Below are 23,605 nucleotides of genomic sequence, written 5' to 3'. Positions count from 1 at the left end.
CAAGTGGACTCTGCGTCTGTCACAATCTACAAGCCTCGTTTTGCATTGCAAATCAGAAATATGCAAATGAGGGAAACACAGGCTGCCTGTACTACTTCTCTCCTCACTACACTATCAGCAGGCCATCTCTCGTTCTACGTGCTTTCCCTCTTTTTCAACCCTGTATTTGCAATAGTTTCACATTTCTTTATTCTACTGAATCCCCATTAATCCTCTTATCATTTATTTCCCTTCGTCTGACTTTTCACTTTACATTTCCCTCCCTTTTTCTTTTTTTAATCTTGATCAAATTCTGCTTCCTGCGCCTTCTGTGCTCTGTAAAAAAATCAGCTTTTAAATAGGTATAGTTTCATGATTCAACATTGTGACTCATTCAGCTTCATGTTCTCCATTGTTTGTCCTGCAAACTACAACTAAGCGCAACTTTGTGCTGTTTGATTTCAACCTGTATTTCTTCTCTAGGTTTTTGTTGTTTACATATGAGCTCATAGCCCCCAGCCATGCTTACATCACAGAAGATCATGTTGATTCACAGGTTCACTTTTGTATGTATATTGTAAACAAAGCAGCAGGGAGAGGCACCCATAATGTGCCCCCTAGCATGAGAAGTGACGGTGTCTCCTGTAGATTTTATATTACTGAAATGCTTTTACTGCCCTCTAGTGGTCAAACAGTTGCAACATTTTCTTGAAAATTGGGCCGTTGGGCCCCTGCGTCCGTCTAAATTTGGTCAACACACACAACCACACAGAATATTTAGTGCATTGGATGTTAACTGAAAAAAACATTTATTTTATTGTTCACAGTGCTCAGAGGTTGGTTGTCAGAACAGAAATATACAGTCAAGATGTCAGATGACCCATACAAACACCAAAATACAGAGATTCAGATTCAGTGTGACTTGTTTGGATTGACTGATGAACATAGTGCAAACATATTTAATAACTCAGGTGCACTGTTAGTTAGTCAGTATTCATTTGAGATAGCATAGGCTTCATTTGAAGGGTTTCATTCAAAAATTCTATAATTACTAAGCAGAAGATTACTTTTCGACAAAATAGTCCTTATGGTAGCTGGCATGTACTGTAGCTCTCTGCTGCTATCAGTAGCTATCTGTACGGAAATCTAAACACCTACACAGATGGCAAATTCCATCTGCTGATGAAGAAAAAAAAACAACTGTTGGTTAAGAATGAACCTTTGAGCCAACGTGGAAAACAAGTGCTCAAAGTATTTGGAGAAATTGGAAAGGTGAACATTTACAACTCCATGACGACTGGGATCATGAGGGAAAGCTCCAGAGCCACTGCTAGATGGACCTTGTGGTGAGATTTGTTTTCCACAGTGGCATGTTCAGTTTATCAAATGGTGCATCAGTCTCAGTGACTTGCTTCAAGTTTGCCTTTAAACCATCAGGCGATTGATCACAATGATACTACTGGACAACACTATTAAATCTGGGGTGGAACTGCATCAGAGTAGTTGATTTAACACAGTGGCTACTCTTGAACATGCATGAATTTTGTCAGTTCTTTGTGTCTAATGTTATAAACTGTACCAGTTTCTCTTTTCCCATTACAGTAAATTCACAGATTTTTTAATACAATGATAATTATTGTGAGTCTAGTATAATAATCACTCTGGCATACACATTTTTATTAAACACATCCAGTACATGTTTGTACACTACTGTAATAGTGAAACCAGTATGGCTCAGTGACCCTGTTTCAGTGCTGATTCTGAGAGGTATTTAAAGGCAGCCTGAGGCCTCTTGTCTCGACTCGGTCTACACTACAGCAGCAGACTTACAGAGTTTAGTGTGAGTTTCAGCAAAGCCAATGGAGTGCTACATATGAACAATTTTCTTATAATTACCAGAAATATAGATACATATTATAGAGGCACCCCATAGAAGAGGCTTATATCAGTTATTTTTAAAAAAGAAATTAATTTTATATATATATATATAATATATAATAATTGAGCTGTGATGTATGGAGGATATACTGTGTGTACTGTGTTGGCTGGGTTGTTAGAATCATAAAACTCAGGTTATTCCTCTACATGTCAGGGAAGACGTGGGGCCTGGGCCTCTGTTAGCACCGTGTACACAGCCTCGACCATACCAGACGCCAATCTTAAATGTGACAACTTTATCTATACATATTTAGAGCAGAGTGTTAAAAAAAATACTTTTTATATCAGTACTACTTACACTTGGACCAAGTAGTATTTACAAATACTTTATATACTTTTACTTTTTAGGTTTTATCAGCTCTATATGTTTTACTCAGTTGCAGATATAAAAGTAACATTTAAGACGATGAATTCTATTTTTAATAATGTATATACTTTTTTGTAACAGACATCTTAATCGCCATGATATTCACTGCAGTATATAGTTACTTTTATATTAGTATTAGAGATATTTGCAATTACTAATTGGCCCAAGTCTGTTCATGACATAAGACACAGTGCACACAGTAGCTGCAGCAAGTGCAAAAAAGAAAGTAATAAACGCCTTATAGAGGTAACAGAGCAGTGAGTTAATGTGTCAAAACAGTACATTGGCACCTTGGCAATGCTGAAAGGGCATTAAGACCCAATCTGACCCTGATAGTGGGTGAAAGATGAAACAGGAAATAAGCTGCTACAGTACTATGAGTGTGTTGCTGGTATGGCTGAAGAGAAACAGGCAGAAACTGTAGGTGTAAGAAAACTTGTCCAGAAAATGGTATAACACCATAATAAAATGTGTTAGACAGACCAACTTGCTGTTAAGGCTTTGTTGTATATGAGCTTGTAAAGTGAGGTTACGGGACAAATAAATTCACCCACTAAGTTGTTACAAAGGTAACACCAGTGTACGAGTTATGTTTCCCAATATCCATACCCAGTAGAAAGGTTGATACATTGCTGAGATTTTGGCATGTGAAGTGCTGAGGTCACAGTATGTACAGATTATACTGTTTATAACATTACATACATAACATTACATACATGAACACAAACACTTTTTTAAAAAATGGCTCTCGTTTGTGTTCTCCACATCAGTCTAAAAACATCCATGTAAAGCCACTTTGCATCAGTCATTAATGTGTCCGTCAGTTCAGTCAGTCTTACAGGTTACACAATTAAAACAGAATACGAAGTACAGTTAATAGTACCTTGACATACCAACTTAGTGCTTGAGTTAAAAACACACTTCATTGAAAAGTAGACAAGTGAGACACTTGTATGAAAGAGCATCCAATAGAAGTGCAAGCTGTACAAAAAGAGAAAAAAGTGTAAAGAGCTTAATTGTCTAAAAGTTTAAAAAGCATCATATAGTGGATATATTCATATATTCCTCTTTTATTTCATATATTTTATGTACTCTTTTCCACTGACTTGTGTATAATTTTGGCTTTTTCATTTCTTTATTGTTCCAGCAGCATTGTGCAAACAGATAAATATTTGTCTTCATCGATCCCTCTTCTGCCATCAGCCATAACCTTTTAATTCTGTCCCTGCTTTTCTCAGATACTTTGAAGCAGATATCACAGGGTTAAAGAGAAAGGCATGACTTTTTTGTCAAATTGGCATATATTTACTAAGATCCGTCCATCCATCAGCCCCACTATGAATCTTCTTTTTTTCCCCCTTCAGGGCTTCAGTCCTCCACTCCAGCATAGGGAGCCATTTCACATGAATCCAAGCCATCTCCCATTTAGGGCTCCCACTTTCAAAGCCTGTGAACAACCAGCAGTGGGAGAAAATATGCAGGAGGACAAACAAGGAGGTGGATGCACACTCCTCTCCTCCGTTCACAAAGGAAGATGAAACGCCTTAGGAAACAGGAGAAGGATTAAGGGATGTCTTCCCCCTCTCCTCCGCCTCCTTCAGGCTCAGGCTCCTCAGCATGGGAGTGTGTTTGCGTGTCTGAAGGTGTGTGTGCATATCGTAGGCGGCTCCAGCGGGCCTTGTTCTTGTGCAGGTGACCCATCATGGTCTGGCTGAGCAGGCTGGGCTCGGTGAAGCGGTGCCACTCCTCAAACAGGGGTTCCACGATGTAAGAGATGAACCCTGAGAGAAACACAACAAAGGCGGATCATCTCCAAATCAGTGGAGGAACATCACTGGTTTATATTCACGATGTCAGAGTATAAACTAATTAGTGTATGCATGTGTGTACTCACCTATCTGAATGGATGGGACAGAGTCTGCCTGCTGGTTACACAGAGGACTGATCTCCAAGTCAAACTTTCTCTCCAGGTCACCTGTCAGGTTAACAGTCAACATTCAGAAAACCACATGAATGTGAGAGAAGCCTTAACAAAGATGATGCTGATGTAGACTATTATAAATAGGGTAATATCTTAGTATGCTGATGAAAGCCAAAAAAATATAGGGAATACAAGTATTATTATTTTTTTTTCAAATATCAGTAACAGCCATAATCATTTTCAGGTATCAACCACTTAATTAATAACTACAACATAAAATTGAGTAATTTCTGAAGGAACAAACAATCATTTTAATGGTATTTAAGTATTTATTTGAAAAACATTAAGCTATAGCTTAAAAGTGGCACATGCAGTCCTTGTCACAAGAAACAAATGACCTTTTCTCTTTTTTTTTAATCTTGATTTGAATTGAGCGGACACTTTGCTCACCCTGCCTGTAGAATTCTTCACACACCCTCTCACTCCACTGTCTGCTCAGCTCCCAAACCCGACACGGATTACAGACATCCGCACACTTCAGAGCAATCTGAAGGCAAACAGAGAGAGAGAGAGAGATTCACACACGAAGTGCATGTTAAAGTTAGAATGTTTGAGAATAATGCACAGAGATAGTGTCCGGTGGGTGTGCAGCATACCTGCAGTATAAAGTGCCTGTGTGAAGCCAGCTGAAGGTCCAGGTCCTGGTTGTCCAGATGTTCTCTGAAGGTCAACAGGAACTCATTCTGCCTGCTGATGTCTGTAGCCAGAATGAGAGAGCCCAGCTGCTGTTCCATGTCCTGCCTGCAGAGTAGAGGGGGTGCACCACTGAGCCAAAACAAAAAGCTAATTTTTGATAAAACCTGTACCCTAGCAACAGCTTCATTTTTGGGAATGTATTTATTAGTAAATCATCACAGGCAATACTACCCTTTTACAGCTATTTGCTAAACGTAGTACTCCTGCGTTGGTGTTCTATAATTGACCTCTGACCTTTCTGTGGAGGCTGGTAGATGAAAGGAGATTATGATACCAAATGCTGCATGCTTATTTTACAGAATCAAACATGCTGATGTGTGTGGTTATGTGTGGGTGTGTAAAGGTTTTTGAATTTCTGGGTGTGCATGTTTGCAGTCATTTTTGATTTCAAAAAGAGTGCTGCCATTACACAGTACGTCTATTGCACAGCACTGACAAGTTTTTTTTTACAACTGGTTAATGTGTTCCTGTACAAATAAATCTAACATCCATTGTCTGTAAGGCTCTTTATGTGTGAGTTCTTACGACATGTCAGCAGGCAGATGGGATAGCAGTCCCGACTCTCGTAACATGCCCACAGTGGATCTCCAGTGGTGACTCTCCAGCACGGACGTGTTCTGTGGAGGATGAGGTGACATCCAAAATGTGTTAGAAACAGAGTCAGTGACAGGCTGGACACTAAAACTACGGCACATGTTCACCCCCACAGCGACTTAAATGTCAGCACACCCCTGTGTACCTGGTAGAGGGATGCCAGGTGGTGTCTGGTCTTGATGAGAAAGGGCTGGTTGACCCCGGGGTGGTCCACGTCGTGGGCGGCTGCAGCCATCAGACCCAGGAACACGTCAAGAGGACTCAGCTGCTCTGCCAGCTATAACACACGAATTGACCACAGGGTAATAGCTGTTCCTTATGTAGGAGGGACACTTGCACTTAAAACAAACTATCAGGAGAGACGGCATACAGAGCTGAATTTATAGCGTTTATCCTCACTAGTATCCAGTTCCGTCAATATTGTCACCCTGTCAGTTTCTTGATGATGATGGATACAAAGATAGCTGAAGTCAGTAGGTATTAAGGAAGTGATTATCTTTTATTTTTGTGGCTCTTCTCCAAAACACAAAATTTTGAATGACACAATGACTGTGAGGTTAAAGCACAGACTTTCACGCTGTAAGTGTGTTTGTGGGTGTTTGCATCCATATTGGTGAACAGTGTAGGACTCGAGCCCTTTTAATCCTTGGAGGGATATACTAGATATAAACAGCTACAATTTCTAAAGAGATCATCAGATGAGTCCTCAAATTTGTTTTGGAGTGTTGAGCTGAAAAATAAATAAATAAAACATATGTCCTAATACTTATGAACTACACTGCACATTAGGATTAAGGAAGGTTCTGACTGTTTTGATCTTCTATTTAGATGCCTTTTTTAAATTCAGTACAGCAGAGAACACATTTTGGATAATTTTATAAATACCAAATACATAAGAATTTGAATCATTGACCTCAAACGGTGCCTCCATTCTCAAATGCGCCTCAAAAGTATGTATTTTAATTAATAACAGAGCTAGGTGTGAGTCACAGGGTGAAGATAAATGCTTAATGGTCAGTAAAGGACAAAATGGTATATTGATCGGATAAGCAGCAGGCTTGATATCTCATATTGTGAGTGTGTGTTATCTAGAGCACACCCGCATGTGTGCTGTGTTGAATTCAATTTAATTGCGTAAGTGCTTTTAACAAAATAGGTGCATCACAAAGTGCTTTACAGAGCAACAGTGGGAACAAAAGCAATTACTGTATAAAGGGAAAAGATGCAGAGACACTTAATCTGGTCAGAGGGCTTCGGGGATTTCTCCTGTGGATGGAAGTGTTGTCGAGTCTAAATGAGCAGGAATTATCCTTCAGGAAGACACGCTAATAGGACATGTCAAGGAGAAGCCGTATAGTGTGTGTGTGTGTGTGTGTGTGTGTGAGAAAGAGAGAGAGAGAGATGGAGAGAGGCAGGGAAAGGGGTGTATGTGAATCCAGTATTATTTATTACCTTGGGCTCCTTCAGGTAGCAGTACATGGCTTGAGTGACATCGGCAGCGTGAACAGCATTGTGATAAGGATTCTGGGAGTGGTAGTCCTCTTGCACCATGCCTGGCAAGACAGGGGACAAGGTTAAACCCTATTAAACAATCTCAGCTTTCACATGTTTTATCTGAGCTGCTGAATCAGTCATGTCTTAATTTGATTATCAGAGCAGAGTCTTATGTGCAATAAGTATAATCCAGTTTACACAGCAGGGGTTTTCCTGTTTTTATTCCCCCAGAGGCGTGTAAACACAGAATTTTGTTTATTTAAAAGGTCTTCAAATTGCATATGTTGACCAACAACTTCAAAGGCCTAGTAAACAAACTGAACCCACAATAATGTACCTAGGTGATGATACCACATAAACATTAATAATTAATTGATCATTTTAAAGTTTATGTTTCGACCAATTTCCACTGTCCAATGAGAAGTAGAGAATAATCATGTTACTGTAGGTTGTCTTTACACCTCGTACTGTGAGGAAGTGTATGGTTACAATCTTTCAGCTTTCAGCTGGCTTTAATGGGAGCAGGTTTGAAGAGAAAAAAACACTGAGATAATTGTTGTAAACAACAGGCAAATTACTTGAGACAGACGTACAGACAACCCAAAAACATGATGCCTCCAGCCATGGCTATTGCCGGCACAGAGGCATAAAAATGCTGATTGCGTACTTAATTTCCTTAACAATACACAGCTCATTGTTGTTCTGCTGTATTATTTAGCATGCTATGGATACTGGATTAATATTCACTTACAGTACAACAATGTCCACACGGTCACTTTATCCATATTTGTTTTTATAGCGGGTAACATAAACCCTTTTGTGATGACTGAACCAGTTGACGTCAGTCTGGGCTTTTCTGAAAAGTTAAACCCTTCTCAGCTTTCAAGAGCATACTGCCCCGCCAAAAAGGTCGCCGGGTGCACGTTTTACAGAGCAAATGCTTTTTATGTAGTGGTGACGATTAGGGGAAAATGCTATGTGTAAATACACCCGTAGTCCTAACTCCTATTTAAATGTTTAAAAGAATATGTGTGCGTGTAAATATAAATTTTCAGTTTAAAGGCAATGAACAACTACTACTGGATTCAGCTAACAGAGGTTGTCTTAAAATGTATAAGGTTCAAAAGATTTAAGCAAATTCTTCTTGCTGTAGAACAAAGTGGGGCAGTCCCTTCCTTGCAGCTTACCGAGAAACCTGTGCAGCTTGACCATATCCAGCTGGAAGTGGTGAATGAGACCGTAGACATTGAAGAGATGGCACATCAGAGTCACCAGACTGTTACCTACAGCACACAAATCCATTCAAGAAATTGTTTTTTTTGTGCAGTAAGTGAACTATGTGAGAATCACATTTTACAGTACACAATGCTTCAAAGCAGTGCTTCAAAAACCTATTGGTGACATTACAGAGACTAAATGCATTTTTATCAATACAGTCTATGGTTTCCATAGTAGCACAGAACCAAATACTGCTTTTTGCCTTTTTAGGTTACCTAAAGGTCACCATAGGTCATCCAATACATTTAGAATGGGAGGGGTGAGTTAAGATAGATATAGAAACGAGTGCAACCTCAATACTAAAAGCCAGTAAATCCTACATACTGGTCCTTTAAAATCTCTTGAAAATTAAACAGTAACAAAAAGAAATCAACAATGTCATCATATGATAACAAACAATAGTTAAATTGGTGAAGATATATGGTAGGTGAGGGACAACATTAGTCAATTTTTAATAACAAAATAAATAAAGGCTGTCTTACCATTTGTAAGACGATCGAAGAGGAAAATGTCAAAGTTCCATGTGCCTACTTTTGATAGCATGTGCTGTAACAAAAGACAGACTGTTTTAAGAAGCGATCTATGGTTCACAGTTGATGCATACACAACACAAAGAGCTGGAGACACTGTCTACCTGTGCCTCTCCACATTTGTTGGCTTGTGAGAGTTCTTACCGCAGCTTGTCCCAGGTAGTCGTCGTCTAGTAGGTGTAGTGACCCGGGGGTGTGGGGCACCAACCCCCTGAGCAGCCTGGAGGCGTGGCAGTATCTCTGAAAGCTCAGCAGACGCTTAATCTTTCTCCTGGTGCCGGACTCTACTTCCCCCTGCTGGGCACTGGCTGAAATTACAATGTCAAATAATGTTCTTTAACAAACCCTGCAGAGTAGTGCAGGAATCACAGATAAGCATCTTAAAAACTATTTTAATATTTCCTGAATTGCATGTGGCTCTGTCCCAGGACTAAGATTTCTGGTCTTGATCACATAATTGCAAGATCATGCTCCATCAGGTAAGTAGACAAATGTGTGTTACGCTTTTTAACCCGAATTTAATGCTCAATTACTCTGATTCTGACAAGTGTATCCCATATTTCATCAAGGTCTACCACTGGAAATAATTATCAAAACACAGAGGAAGTTCACAAAGAAGTTCATGACATGTTGGATTCAGTGTACAAACAAATGCTGATTTATCTACAACACACATCATTAGCCACATCAACAAAATTAATTTGCAATAAATATTATACATGTGGGTAAATGGGTCATTATATAATCTTTCAGTGATTTAGATAAAAAGGGAATGTTTCTTTATACTTCGCAGCCTCCCTTTATGTTAAAAAGCAACTGATATTTATCTATTTACATTCAGTTGCCAGTTTATTAGGTACACCTAGCTAAAGCAAATACAGTCTAATACAACAGTCTTGCAATAATCCTACCTTCATGAAGGTTATAATATTCAGTTTTTGTTGCAATTGTTTCAGAGAGGTGTTGATTCAACTTAATGGTAATTTTGGAGGCTGCAGTTTCAGGGGCTGTTGAATTGTATTACATTATACTGACAGGTGTTGCTATTATTTTGTCCACCCATTTACAACAGCAATGGTGGGCTAACAAAACACCTCTCTCAAACACGTAAAAGTTTGAATGGGATTGCTATTTGCTCTTTTGCTATAGGTAGCTGTTTTTGCTGACTAAATACTAACTACTTTCTAGGAGAATGAATTGGAGGAGAGTTGTGTTAGTGAATTGTTGACATAGTCATGGTATACTGTTCTGTATTTAAATGTGTCTGGAGACTTACTTTTGAGGATGCGCAGGTCAATCAGCGGGTAGGAGCCTCGTCTCTCAACCAGCAACACACCAGCATGACCAGTGTTCAGTCTGCCATCAGCTGCACACAGACAGAGAAAGAAAGAGGAAAAGGAGAGGATGGAAAAAAGAGAATAAATAGTAAATATAAATTTTTGGTGTTTAAAATTACTAATGTTCTGTTGTAGCCATTTTTTGGCAGACATGACCCCAAGGGGCCTGAATCAATCTTTCCCGGAGGAAGGGGAGAATGTTCATACTAGGGGAGAGGGAAAGACAGAGGAAGACAGCAAGCAAAAGGTTGATGGCTGAACGATGAGTCGAGCAGCCAGAGGGGTGATGAGAGGACAACGGAGCAAAGTGTTCCCCAGTGCTGTACATGTCCCACCAGTGATGTTCAACACAATCAGCCTCATAAAAACAGATTTTAAGTTGTTCTTAAATCAGCCTCTGTGAAACAAGAGGATCTTTGACATCGCTGAATCACCAAGACGTCATGCATCTGGTCCGAGTTTGCCCACGGAGAATGGATTTCATGCCACAGTGCAGCTGTTATGGAGTATGTCTGAACATCAGACTGGTGCTGCATTGACATGAGCATACGTTCATATCAGATATACTTTTCGTGTTTTTACTAAAGTGTTTTGTAACCAAGGACCAAAAAGGAGTGGAGGTCTGCTACAAAGCAACGGTTTCATTCTACAACTTGATATCCACCATTTAAACAGTTGGCAAATGTGTTCTTGCAAAGAAAAGGAAGTGTGTATTACTCATTTGTTTGAAGTGCCCATGTATTTCTGACATGCTGAATATAAATTCTTTCCATGTCTGCAGAGTCCCAGGGGTAATCTTTTGAGTTTTAATCCTTGCTGTGTGAGCACCTATCAGATGGAGAAGGCAGCACAGCAGCACAATGGATCCTTGAATACCGAATACTGCCTCTGTTTAAAATGTGCAATCCACACAAACCCTGAGGCCAGTGACAACAAGACACAACAGAACTAAGTCACAGAGAACATGCACACACAAGCAATTTACAGTTGAATAAACTAAAAACTATGGGAATACTGAATAATTCACAGGTCAGATGTGAGGAACTGGAGCGTATTATGTCACATCACCTCTGTGACTCCCGCTTACGAGAGCAGCTAAACTACCTGTTAATGGGGTCAGGCTCACTGGGCGTCCCCCCGGCTTGCAAGATCTTGCCTTGTGTTTGTGAGTGTGTGTGTGTGTGTGTGTGTTGTGCTAGGTGGCTATACATAAAACATACAGTGGAAAAGTGGCATCATTCCCTATTTATGCATCTTATAGGCCAACAAACAAATATAAACCGCATGGGGGAAGTGACTCAGCCTGTTAAAGGGAGGCAGAGGAGTCCAGCTGGCCTAGTTTGAGCAAGAACAGGAAAAAAGGGGGAAAGCCTCTTTGCTTTTTTTATCTAGCATGCCGGTGGGCAAGGAGAGGAGGAAATACATCATCTGGAAAAAACCACCGCAGTAACCTTCCTCCAACACAGACAACCACACACCACCCTCTTCCTGCACTTGGGCTATCTCTCCATACTTCTATTTTATGTCACTCCCTCCGTCATTCCTCCTCTACTTATGTCTCTTCTTATCGCTCTCCGTTACTGCCCCCTCAACCTTCCTATCATACTTCATTCCTTCCTGTTCAACAACAACACCCCCTCTTCCCCATCTGATCCATCCTTTAGTCTCACCCCGCCCCTCTCCTCTTTTCCCTTTCTCTTCCTTTAACTCTCTCTGTGGTAAATAGGTCATTGTCTCCGTGCGGCGCAGAACTGGGTCATTTAGGATGAAAACGTGAATCAGTTGGAAAGGGTGTTTAAAGACGCGGCAATGCACACGCGCCTCGTTCAAACACTCACTGCACATATGCACACACACACTTGCAAATGAGGTTAAATCCCTGATTCCAAATGCGAAAACATGATCACCCACACACACACACACTCACACATGGGGCACTGATATGAATATGTTCACTTGGCTTCGCTTGAATCTGTGGGTGTTTACGGCACAAATTGTGCTTTGGGGCTGTTAGTTAGTCAGACACATCGCCAACACTTAAATACAAACAGTTTTAAACACACAGTGACAGATTATGTTTCCTGCTGACTGCAGTTGTGACTTATCTGGACACATGGATACGTAAAGTGTGTCCAGATACAGTACACTCCCTGGCAGTGGGGGTACTTTTCTTTTACCTAGTGATTTAACAGTGACAGCCGCCAGGTGCATAAAACATAGGTGGCATCAGAAGCAGCCAACATATATGTTAGTTTGATGCATTGTTCAGAGACTGAGATCTGAAAACCCATGTTTTGGATGTGTGATAGTACCAAATTCAGCCAAGATATTCTGTTTATATCACTGGAAATTAAGAAAACTAGCTGATGGTCACATTTGAAAAAGTTAATTTTGGGCATTTTTTTTTTTTTTTTAAAAATGAAGGATTCTTTTAATGGTTTATTTTAGATTTCCCACCTGTATAAAGGCAAAAAATGATGAACTCTGAAACACAGTCTGTTGTACTTTTTCTATGTAGATTAATCTATAAATGCTGATCTTTTCAGCCCTGTTCAGTACTTATTATGGTAAATATCAGGATGACTCACTATCACCACTAACAAGTTATTTCACAGTGTCTCGACACATGTTGTATGTGGTGAAATCAAATATTGGGCAGATAGCCTATAGCCCTTGTCAAATGAATGAGGTCATCGCGGTGCAAAGGGAAAGTCACAGGCAGTGAACAGCGTACATTTGTCCATTTTCCACCCTATGAGTCAGTGCTTGCACGCAGGTAATTCCCCGCAGTGTGAATCATCACTTCATCATAACTTTTTAAAAACACATTAAACATTTATATTTGCTAAGTTCAATTTTTGCTGTCAACTTTTTATTTTTTTATTTATTCATTACGCCAGTTTATATGCCAGTATCAGTCAAGTTGTCACTGCATCATACTAATTTCACGAGATGAATAAATGCGTACATGAGATCAAACATTTTATAGCTTCAGTCCTTGTGTCTATCATTAAGTCCTTATATCCTATATCTGACATTAAGAACAAAATGATATCAATGTATGCAGCAGAGCTTAAGATTAGATCATCAGGTCTTGTATTACACTCCAAACAGACGGACCGAGGATCGACTGATGGTGTCACGTCAGTGTCATCAGTACAGCTGCGCTCAGCAGATGGTAACACAGCTTATTTAATGGATACTCTTGGGCTTTACAGCCCAAATCCCTCATTTCACTGTCTGCTCTGCCAAGGTGTCTAAACTGCTGTGAACCTTGTCTCAGCCCGCAACACTTACAAACACACGCACAAGTTAAACATATGGCCAGAGGCATGCTTGTCAAAGATTAACAAACACTTGTCTAAAATTAAAATGCACACCCAGGCATGGTTGAACATTCAAATACAAAAACTGATGCATAAAATCATACACACATACAAAGACAAGGCCAGAAACCCTTCATTCGTGATATTCATGATCTGTGCCAAAAAACATGACCACTATTTTAAAGAGATAAATAAATTATACACAAATAATTACATTGTGAAAGAAATCTGCTTTCTACCATGAATGTGTAGCATACACAGTCAAACACCAGACATTAAACATTTATTGGACATCCGACTCCCATAGGCTTTATTGTACTTGTAACATGCATTATGTGTAAGTTACCTTCCAGATGAGCGCTCCTGTCCTCTATGTCATGCTTCACCTCCTCTACCTCATCCTTCTCTTCTTCTACCCAAGTGCTCGCCTGACTTCTCTCAGGCCCCAGGGGGCCGCCCCTGCGAGCTCTCCAGGCTGCCCTGAGCTGCCGTATGAGAGCTGGAAGTTCCAGGGCCAGCGACAGGCCCCCGCAGGTCACCGGAGGCATCCTCAGAGGCCCCCAGACTGGCGAGCGGGGGGCCTCATCTGGACAGACCCCGACTTCAACCCCAACACCAAGACCAGAGTCCCGCATCCTGAGATCTTGGCCCCAAAGCCCCTCCAGCACTGGCATCCTCACACCGAAAGAAAACAGATGGATGACAGACAGGTGCAAGGAAAGGAAAGATCAAAGTAAACACAGGGTTGAAACTGAGGGAGGGAAGAGAAAGAAGGATGGTGGTGAAAAAGGAAGAGAGATGGCAGAAGGAGAAGCTTACTGTCAGGTAGCCATGGGTGAGTAAGAGGAGAACAGATAGTAGCAAGTCGGGATGTAGGACAGAGGAATAGAGACTGCAGGGAGAGACAGAATCAGTGGCAGGAATGACAGAAGGACAGAGAGAAATGAGTGCAGAGTGATAAAAAAGACTAAAAAAACAGAAGGAAAGGAAGGAGGGAAAAGCCAGAAAAAATAAGTGAGAATCCGTCTCTTTTCCTCCCTCCCAGAGTCAGCCACTGATGGTCTGCTCCTTCCTTCTGCCGCATTCTCTCTCCCCTCTACAGCCTCACTCGCGCCAACGTTGTTGTGGAGTCTAGAAGCCCCTCCCCTCCCCGCTCGCAGCTCGCTTACACACTCTCTCACTCTGCCTATATGCTGCTACACCGATGGCAGACCAATAGGATTTGTGTGAAAGCCTGTGGAGCTCTGGGTTCATGGACACAGACTCTGTGTCATGGTCAGGTCTATGGGAAAACAGCAAATAGCACAGAGATATGAAAATTAGGATTCAACATAAGTCTATCTGTATAGACTTTGCATTTAAAAGCAGATAAGAGCATCAGAATTTGATACAGGGCTACAACAAATTGATTTTTCAATGACGCAGTTAATTGTTTAAAATAAGATGTCAGAAAATAATGAAATATAGTGAAAGAAGTCCATCAAAATTCCCCAGAGCCCAACGCAACCTTTTTATATAGTTTAGACCTAAACCTAAACGTTTTCAACAATGATATAAAACAGAGAAAAGTAGCAACATTTGAGAACGAGCAACACTTTGGTATTTTCAATGAATTACATAAATGATAAATTGATCAACTAATTAATGAATTGTTTCAGTATTATTGTGCGCATAGTTTATCTAACCTTTGAGTATACACGTTTACACAAACGCCTTGTTCCGAGGCACAGACAAAATGTCACAGGTGCAGACTCCGACAGAACAGAATAATCAACTTATTCTGCTTGAAGGTAAAACGAGGTACATGCTGTGAGTCACCCCTCATTAAGGCTTCGCTGGCATAGAAACACTTCAGCGGATTTGTTTTGATTTATTTGTTCTGAATTCCCCTGGCGTGGCGACTAACCAGCCTTGGCTTTGGACACAAGTTGGACTCCTGATAGAAGCAGGACAAGATGTGATAGAAACGATAAATCCTTGGATGATGTTCAAGGAAATGTGAAAGGAAAACGACAAAATCGTCAAATTTATGGTAAGAATGAAAAAAAAAAATGAATTCATACTTGCCTCATCTTGCACTGTTTGTGCTCTACTGAGCCTCATAAAATTAAATGATTTTAATGGCCTTAACTGAGCCGGGTTTAACTCGGATCAACTGAACATTTGTTTGGGACTGAACCACTCTCTTCCTGTTGTCCTCCAGTGTTACAAAGGCTTTCCTGTGGCTGCTGACAACATATTAATTAACATGAATATAATTAAGTGAATTTAAGTAAATAAGACATATTTGTTCCTCTTTACATGCACATAATCATGAAGGATGCAGTGCTATAACCATAAAATTTTTCCAGAGAAATGTTCCCTTGAGAAACAGTCACATGCAGACAGAAGTACTGACACACACACACACACACACACACACACACACACACACACACAGCGGCACAGACAGGCAGGGACAGTCACATAGCCTTGAACGTCACATATCAGACACAAGAAGCTGATTGCAAGAAATCATGAGACAAAGAGCATTAAGATAAAAGATAGAGGCTGTGAGAAAATGTGCAGTGAGACATAATGTACAGCAGGGTGATTCAGTGGAAATTCACTGTGGCTGTGAACTCGATGTATAGTTGTTTTGTTGGAGCTGTGTAGCAGTGGATACTGTAGTATAAAATATGATTTTCTTGTTAGGTGTAGTGATATCATGAGTTTTAAGGCATGTCTCTTACTTTGTACTCGCCAGGCAAAATCTATAATCCAACAGCAAGAACTGGTTTAGACTTGTTGACTTTAAACGTTCAACAAGTTCTTCCCAAATTCTCCCTTTAAGCTGTGAACATAACTTTGAACTGACTATACTGAAATGACTATAATGACTATATACCACAGACCAAACAATTTTTTCAGACTGTTTTTATTTTTTGTCTTCACATATTAAACAACTGAGTAAATATAGACAACACTATGGATGACAGGCAACAAGAAACTTTTCTTGATTCTGGCAGCCCCTCTGGACAAAAGCCGTAGTGTCTCATTTAATTGATTTCAAGGGTAATCTAACCAGTGACAGGGATTAGGAATAATTATATATAGATAGCCAATTTTCTCACTGATGTAAGGTGTGCTGATGTAGGTCATATTAGAGGCATTAGTACTAAATTGAGACTGCTACATAACCAGTTAAAAATTCCTTGTACCAGGTTTAAATTTGGAAGTGGAGGTGAGCATTTTAAGAATGAGGTGATTTTCGGGTGAGCTGTGTCTCTGCACACAAACCTGATGACCTTGATTATGCAATTATTCCGACTAGCAACATGCTGCATGTCTTTAATTGTTGCTGGTATGTTCATGATGCCTAATTATACTTCCAATCGGAGCAGCAACAGGGAAACTATTCTTATTCACTCACAAGTAATTGATAAAAATGTGTGGGGATTCAAAGAGATCACGTCTTGCCAGAACATAATCATACTGTATGTGATTTTACTGGTGAGAACAAGTGAATAAAGCTGCAACAAAATAACAGCAGCAAACAAATGGTGCCAAGATTCAAAACTGTGAATGTGTGAAAAAAAGTCATGTAACAGAAAGTAAGAAAGAGTGAAACAGTGATAATGGCACAGAATAAGAGAAAGATATCAGCGAGTCAACGAGGTCAGTGGGAGTCTGGATGAGTAAACTTGGGAGTCAGCCAGTGGACTGCTGGCTCCTAAGGATCCCTTTCAGACACACACACACACACACACACACACACACACACACAATGCACAGTTTACAGTACAACTGAGATTCCACTCTGTGCTGTGTGTGTTTGTGATTCTCTTTAATGATGCCACTGGCCGTTTTCAGGCCGGTCGCTGTACAGAAGTCGGTCAGCCAGTGAATGAAATAGCCTGTTCATAAAAAAAAAACACATTGTATCTACCTTTTCACTTGATTTATTTGTGCACGCGCAAGTATTTGAACATGTGTGTGCAGATCTTTTTTTGCCCTGGTAATTTACACCTTGTCTTACTGTACCTTTTTTTAATGTAGCTTCACACTTGCATGCAACTAAGCACTTTTTCAGGGAACTTTTAAACAACTTTGACATCAATATGGGGAGAGAAAAAAATTGCTTTAGCTACATTTCAAGGTTTAAGTCTTCAAGGTCTGAGAATGTTATGATAAACAGCTACATTTCACTGTCTCAAGTCCAGACACTACTTCATAAAATATGACTGGAGTAAACCTCAACACTGTTAGAACAAGTTTGACTTTTTCCAGAGTTATGAAACTTAATGTATTGAGCCATTCAACTGGACAGTGTATACAGAGATAGCAGAAATCTGCGTCAGTGTTTGACAGATATTACACTGGACCGAAGGTTAGCGACAGCCTGAAGCACCAAATATTTGGACACATTTTACACTATCGATTTGCAGCTGACTATATATCTTTACAACCTTTTCCACTGAGGTATTCAGGTCAGTTAGCGTTCTTACCCAGCATGCGAACTTGTATGGCATTCTGCTCCGACCTTTTAAATGCGACTGCTCCACACCTCTGTGGCCGAGAGAAAGAGGGAGAGAGAAAGAGAGGCTGAGATTAATATTACAACACCCCAAAATACCCACTGCTATCAAAGAGCATAAATGAACCTCACTAATAAATAGAAACTGTGTGAAAAGTCATGGTGACCCTCTTTGCATGGCTTCACACACAGAAACCTCGAGGATACAGGGTACTAATTCTGATCAAATGATTGTGGCTATTAAATTAAAATCATTTAAATGTAGCATATAAATCAGTGTAATTCATCCTTTAAGGAACCTGTTTAAAGACTATTCATAATTTTAGCGAGTAAGAAAGGTTAGGTGCATTTAGCGACAGTGGCATCTGCTGGTTCTGTAACGACTTGTCTGTGTTGGCAAACAACACTGGAAAAGTGGGTCAGGCAACACGCTGGCATAAACTGGCAACAATTTAGGCATTAATCACATGCTTCCACATGGTTGGTCCTCATGGCCCGGGGTCATAAGTCATCTTTTTTTAGCCATTTTCTATCAAAGGTGTGTTTGTGTTCAAGTTTAACTCACGTGTTTTTCTTTTTTTCTTCAGAAAATACTGGTAACAGACATACTATAATAGATAAATCATTTTTCGATCATAATCTGATCCTACTTAAAGGCTGTTCATAGTGAAACATTCACCATCATTACTGAAAGTTGGTTATATAACCGTGAACTAAAATTAGGGACTGCAACAAAATTATGTTCATTATTGTTTTGTGTATAAAATGTTCAGAAAACTGTTAATTAGGCCCTTAACCATTTCCCAGAGATCAAGATGACATTTTATATTTCCTTGTTGTTTTGTTCCAGAAATATTCAATTAACTATCATATGACAAAGAACAGCAGTCCAAATCAGTTCATTTGAGCAGCTGGAATCTACAAGTGTTTGGCATTGAGCATCATTGAAAAATAACTGTAATGGTAAACTGAATTTCATAAGTGTTACAGTTTAATTTATCCAATGATCGACAAATTGATTAATCCACTAATGGGTTCACTTCTTCTACTTCTGATTCATATCAATCCTCTATTTGTAAGTCTTGCCTTGGCTTATCACCAGCAATACCTTGTCCATCTCTTTTTGATTAGTTAAATTAATTGAATTACGTCCGCAGTGTGGTAATCAGCCATTGCACCCTGATCTGAGTACCTAAGCCCAATCACAACCCAAGTCCTGTGCTGCAGTTCAGCTCGGTACATTTCAATTGAGGTCATCTATTTATAATAGCTAGTAATGGCTATAATAGTTATAATGGCTCAACATCTGTGTGCATAGTGGACTGAGTGCACCAAGCAGAGTTGGTTTAGAGAAACATGAAAGCAGAGGAAGAAAGGAGGAAGGAAAGTAAAGACATAGACACATAACAGATCATATGTTATCTCTTATTATATACACTGGACCCTCTTACAGTGTTCAGTGTTGCCCTCTGGAGAAAGATAGTCATAAAAGTGTACCTTGAGTAGGCGGATTTACGTCTGAATTAGCACACTGCTGTTTACTGGCGGGCAGGAAACGGGTGGATGGAGACAAACCAGAGGCAATGACGCTTCACTCATCCAGCCCACGTGGTTATGGCATGTTTATGAGACGCCCTCCCTGAAATGTTTTTTCCATGATCTCTAGCTCTATGCTCACATCATTATTCACCTCAAGTGGACAGCTCTATAGTCCAAGTCTCTCTTTCTCTTTGCTTATGGCCAGCTGCTGTCAAACAGTTTACATTGGGCAGGTCTGTTCCCTCTATCCTGTATGTTCACCAGAGGATGCAAAAAATTGATTTGGAAGAGGTTTTTTGACAAATTATATACTACTGCTACTACAATGCATGTGTGTGCAGCAGAAACAAACTTTAAATTTAAACATCTGCTGAAAATAGTGCACATTGCTGCTGTAAAACACATGTGTAAACACAAAAATATCTATCTATTTACACACACACACACACACACACACATAAAAAAGAAATGTTTACACAGGGATTTAAATTAGGTTGATAAATTGTAGACCCCTTTTAAAACTCCCATTTAAAATGTTCCAGAAAGAAACACAGTTATATCCAAATGACAAGAGCAGATAAAGGTTAAATGTGTGATAAAACAACATTATAATGAAGTGCTGTAGTGCTATAGAGATTCCCTGGCCTATAAATCCTGTTCTCCAGATGTAAGAAGTCATGCTTGTTTTGTACAGACCCCAACTAATGTCACATCCTCATGATTTTAATAGTTTATTCAGTGAAAATGAAACCTGTGATGCAAAAATGATCATTCCCACTAATCATGAATCATATCACAACATCAGTAACTGTCAAAATAATTATTTTTTTTACCATATCGTGCAGCCCTAATTTAAAATGTTGATAGTAGTAAGTAAATACTGCCTATGGTACACAATAGGCAAGCGATGACACCCCAGCCATCTCCATGACAACCAAGCAAACTTGAGATGTGTAAAGCTCAGCTCATTTAATGCTCAGATATGCTCATTTGTTTTAGACAGAAAAGCCACTCTACATGTACTTACACTGTAAAATAATATTAACAATAACAAACTCCCTTGTTTCCACAATCAAGTTCTTGCACAACCACTTTACATATACTTCCTGTACATATTGTGTATATTAAGATATCTTAAAAGGCATTTGTAACTGTTTTTAGAAGTATACTGTAGCATTGTCTACATGTGGTCTATCCAATGACGTGACACATTGCAATAATACACCAGGCCTACTGTAGCCCATCACTGCAGCTTAAAGATGAGGCAATATATGAAGACGAGTGCACCAAAAACTATTCCTATACCATAAAAAACAAAGGTCACAATAAACTCACTTCTTGGAATCAAAACATTTAGCCCCTATGACAATACCAGGCTACTACATTCATATAATAATAACGCCATAGCATATGACACGCACAAAGTAGACTACAATTCGGTTATTATGAACTCTCTTTGGGGCACTAAAGCCACTTTATAGGTCCCTACAGGCACACTATATGAATGTAATGAATGGTTTTTCGTTTTGACAGGCCTATTCCAATACAACTCTGTGTGTACAACAAGCCTGAGTGTGTGTGTGTGTGTATCCTTCTGGTCCATATAGCGGTAAAGACACAGTCTACGTACCTCGACCATTAAAAGGGACATTTAACCATCGTGGCCGCTCGTGGACAGCAAGTGAATGCGACGGAATGAGGCGCGTGCGGAGTGTTGTCATGTCACGGGAAGCGCACGAGTGAGCCGCATACAGCAGGACGAAAGGTGACTGTTCCCCGACTGACACCTGTTAATAAAAACCTTTCTATTTCATCCTCGTCCCGCGGTTGTGTGTGCCCGTACTCGCACTGTGAGGACAGTGTCGGCTTTCTAAATGAGGCAAGGTGAAGTTTCCGCCCGCCGCCGCCGCGCCAGGGTCCGCGTGCTTGGTTGTGAGCCGCAGAGAGAGGAGAGAGGAGGGGCTGCGTGAAGCATCACAGGGGAGGGACCTGTGAGGGGAGGTGGGCCAATCAGCGCTCGGTACAATCACCGATTTTGAGAACAATTGGTTGTTCTCAATTAAATAGTGCTTTATTTTTGAATATTTTACTATGAGACAGAGCGTGAGGGAGATAGTTTGCAAAGGGGTATTTCCCAAATAAAAGGTTGTTACTGGCATGCGACCAGGGCCAGATCAAGTCACTAGGGGGGGCAAAAGAGCTGTGGGCCCCTGTTCATCCCATTATTTCTCAGATTCTCTGTACATTGTTCAAATCAAATCAAATTAAGTTTATTGTCACAAAAACAACACTGTGTACACACGACAAACTATAGGATATTGTAATTCTTCTGTGCCTAGGTCCAGAACAAATCTAACAAAAGGGTGAATTAAAAGGAAATTATTAAAATAAAATAAAATGAAATAAAAATGAAAATAAAATGAATGGTAGACAGACAGGTAGGCCAGCCAATTATTTTATTATGGGCAAATTAAATGATTGGCTTATTACAGGCTTGGACAACCACAGATACCAGATTTTTTTTTTTTTTTTCAGGAATATTTGATTTAGGCCTATTGAGTGCTGCCAAGATTTAACCAAAAAATGCTTCTGAAATACATCACCTACCCTCGCTTTAACAAGAAAGCTACCTAACAACCAGGTGGTCATGGATCTTCTTATTACGTAAGGATCACAGTTGTCCAAACTTTTCTCAAAATTCTATGTGTTTATGAACATGATCGATATGTGTATGGAATTTGGCAATTTCCATCTAATTTATTATTCTGAATAATTTTATATCTTGTGGTAGTTATCAGTTGTGTTCAAACAATCAACACACACAGACATTTCATTGTGATTTCTGCCTCCCAAGGGCTCACAACACATTTGTTGAACTCAACCTTCATTTCATCATGTAGATTTTGAGCACATATTGGCGCAGTTTTGTTCCCAGGAAAGGCAGAAATTCTAGCAGGATTTATTTCTAAGTAGACCAAATGGCAGAGTGAATCTGTCAAGGTTTAGTGAAATAACACTCATCATCACGTTACATAAGAAAAAAAAAAAACAGGCTTCTAGCGAAATGTGTTAATATAGAGTCAAACGTCCATATAGTTCAGGCAACTGTTTATATCCATGTTTGGAACAGAAAAGGTCTCATAATCTGGCTCTGCAGGCAAAGCAAAAACACAGTAATTTGGTAAACTAATTTAATTAATTCAGTAGAAGTCGTTTTAGAAGAAGTTATTCCCAACTACATTAACCAGACTAGAGTCTGTTAAATATTTTAAAACTTTGGAAAATCCCATATAATGTGAAATGTATGTTTGATGAAACTAAATACAGCATGGCCGTGGGCTCCATTGCAGAGTATGTATCATACAACATTAGTATGCATCAGCAACATGTAGTGTTCTTATTTCTTATTTGCAGGTAAGAAAGAAAGAGTTGAGTGTATCTGTGTATGTTTGTCTTCCTTTCTTTATTTGTCTGTCAAGATGTATCTCAAAAATGTTGCAAAACAGTTCCACTAATGCAACAGATATACATAGCAAAGATTATCTGAGATGTTTTAACCTCACTGTTTAGTGTAATCTCTGATTAGTGCTGTCTGTCTTATAGTTTAAGTACCTTTATGGAACCAGATCAAAATTAAATACAGGGAGAAGCTGCAGCAACAGTTGTTTAAACATGATAACGCAATATTGGAACACAGAGATGTTAGTACTGCAGTTTCAATGGGCTTTTGGATAGTGAACAGATTGCCATTACTTTATTATGCAAGTATATTTTTTAAAAGGAAAAAAAATCCAGCCACCATATGCTGAGTTTGCACATATGGGGTTAGGGTGTTCTTCACCACAATTGTGGTGAAGAGCAAAGAACTGCTCACTCTGACCTTTGGGACGCCTATGAACAACAGAATTTCAGAAAAAGTCAAGACATCAAGAAAACCTTCTATAATGGACATGATTGCTTTGTAAAAAAATGTTTTATTTTGTAAAATAGATTAAATGCAGTCATAAAACAACATGAAAGTATTCTCTTG

General features: G+C 39.6%; 1 protein-coding gene across 3 annotated transcripts; it reads right to left on the bottom strand.

The window, feature by feature from the left end:
* Positions 1-755: 755 nt before the first annotated feature.
* On the bottom strand, positions 756-21,506 carry LOC127368479 (cAMP-specific 3',5'-cyclic phosphodiesterase 7B-like). Of its 3 annotated transcripts, XM_051409329.1 has the most exons (14): positions 21,206-21,506; positions 18,008-18,068; positions 13,867-14,487; positions 10,134-10,223; positions 9,002-9,165; positions 8,810-8,873; positions 8,237-8,332; positions 7,008-7,108; positions 5,701-5,832; positions 5,487-5,578; positions 4,862-5,006; positions 4,656-4,752; positions 4,179-4,259; positions 756-4,065 (listed from the first exon to the last, which is right to left on the bottom strand). In XM_051409329.1, exons 3-14 carry the CDS (start codon positions 14,192-14,194, stop codon positions 3,848-3,850), a joined length of 1,608 nt encoding a protein of 535 aa, XP_051265289.1. In that variant the 5' UTR covers positions 14,195-14,487; positions 18,008-18,068; positions 21,206-21,506; the 3' UTR covers positions 756-3,847. The 3 variants fall into 3 exon arrangements, with proteins under 3 accessions (XP_051265289.1, XP_051265293.1, XP_051265292.1); XM_051409333.1 differs by lacking the exon at positions 13,867-14,487; XM_051409332.1 differs by lacking the exons at positions 13,867-14,487; positions 18,008-18,068.
* Between the last annotated feature and the right edge of the window lie 2,099 nt (positions 21,507-23,605).

The sequence above is a fragment of the Dicentrarchus labrax genome, unplaced genomic scaffold (assembly GCF_905237075.1).
Source record: "Dicentrarchus labrax unplaced genomic scaffold, dlabrax2021, whole genome shotgun sequence".
Classification (NCBI taxonomy): Eukaryota; Metazoa; Chordata; class Actinopteri; family Moronidae; genus Dicentrarchus; species Dicentrarchus labrax.
Note: the sequence above shows the minus strand (reverse complement) of the source record. Positions and strands in the feature narration are given on the sequence as shown.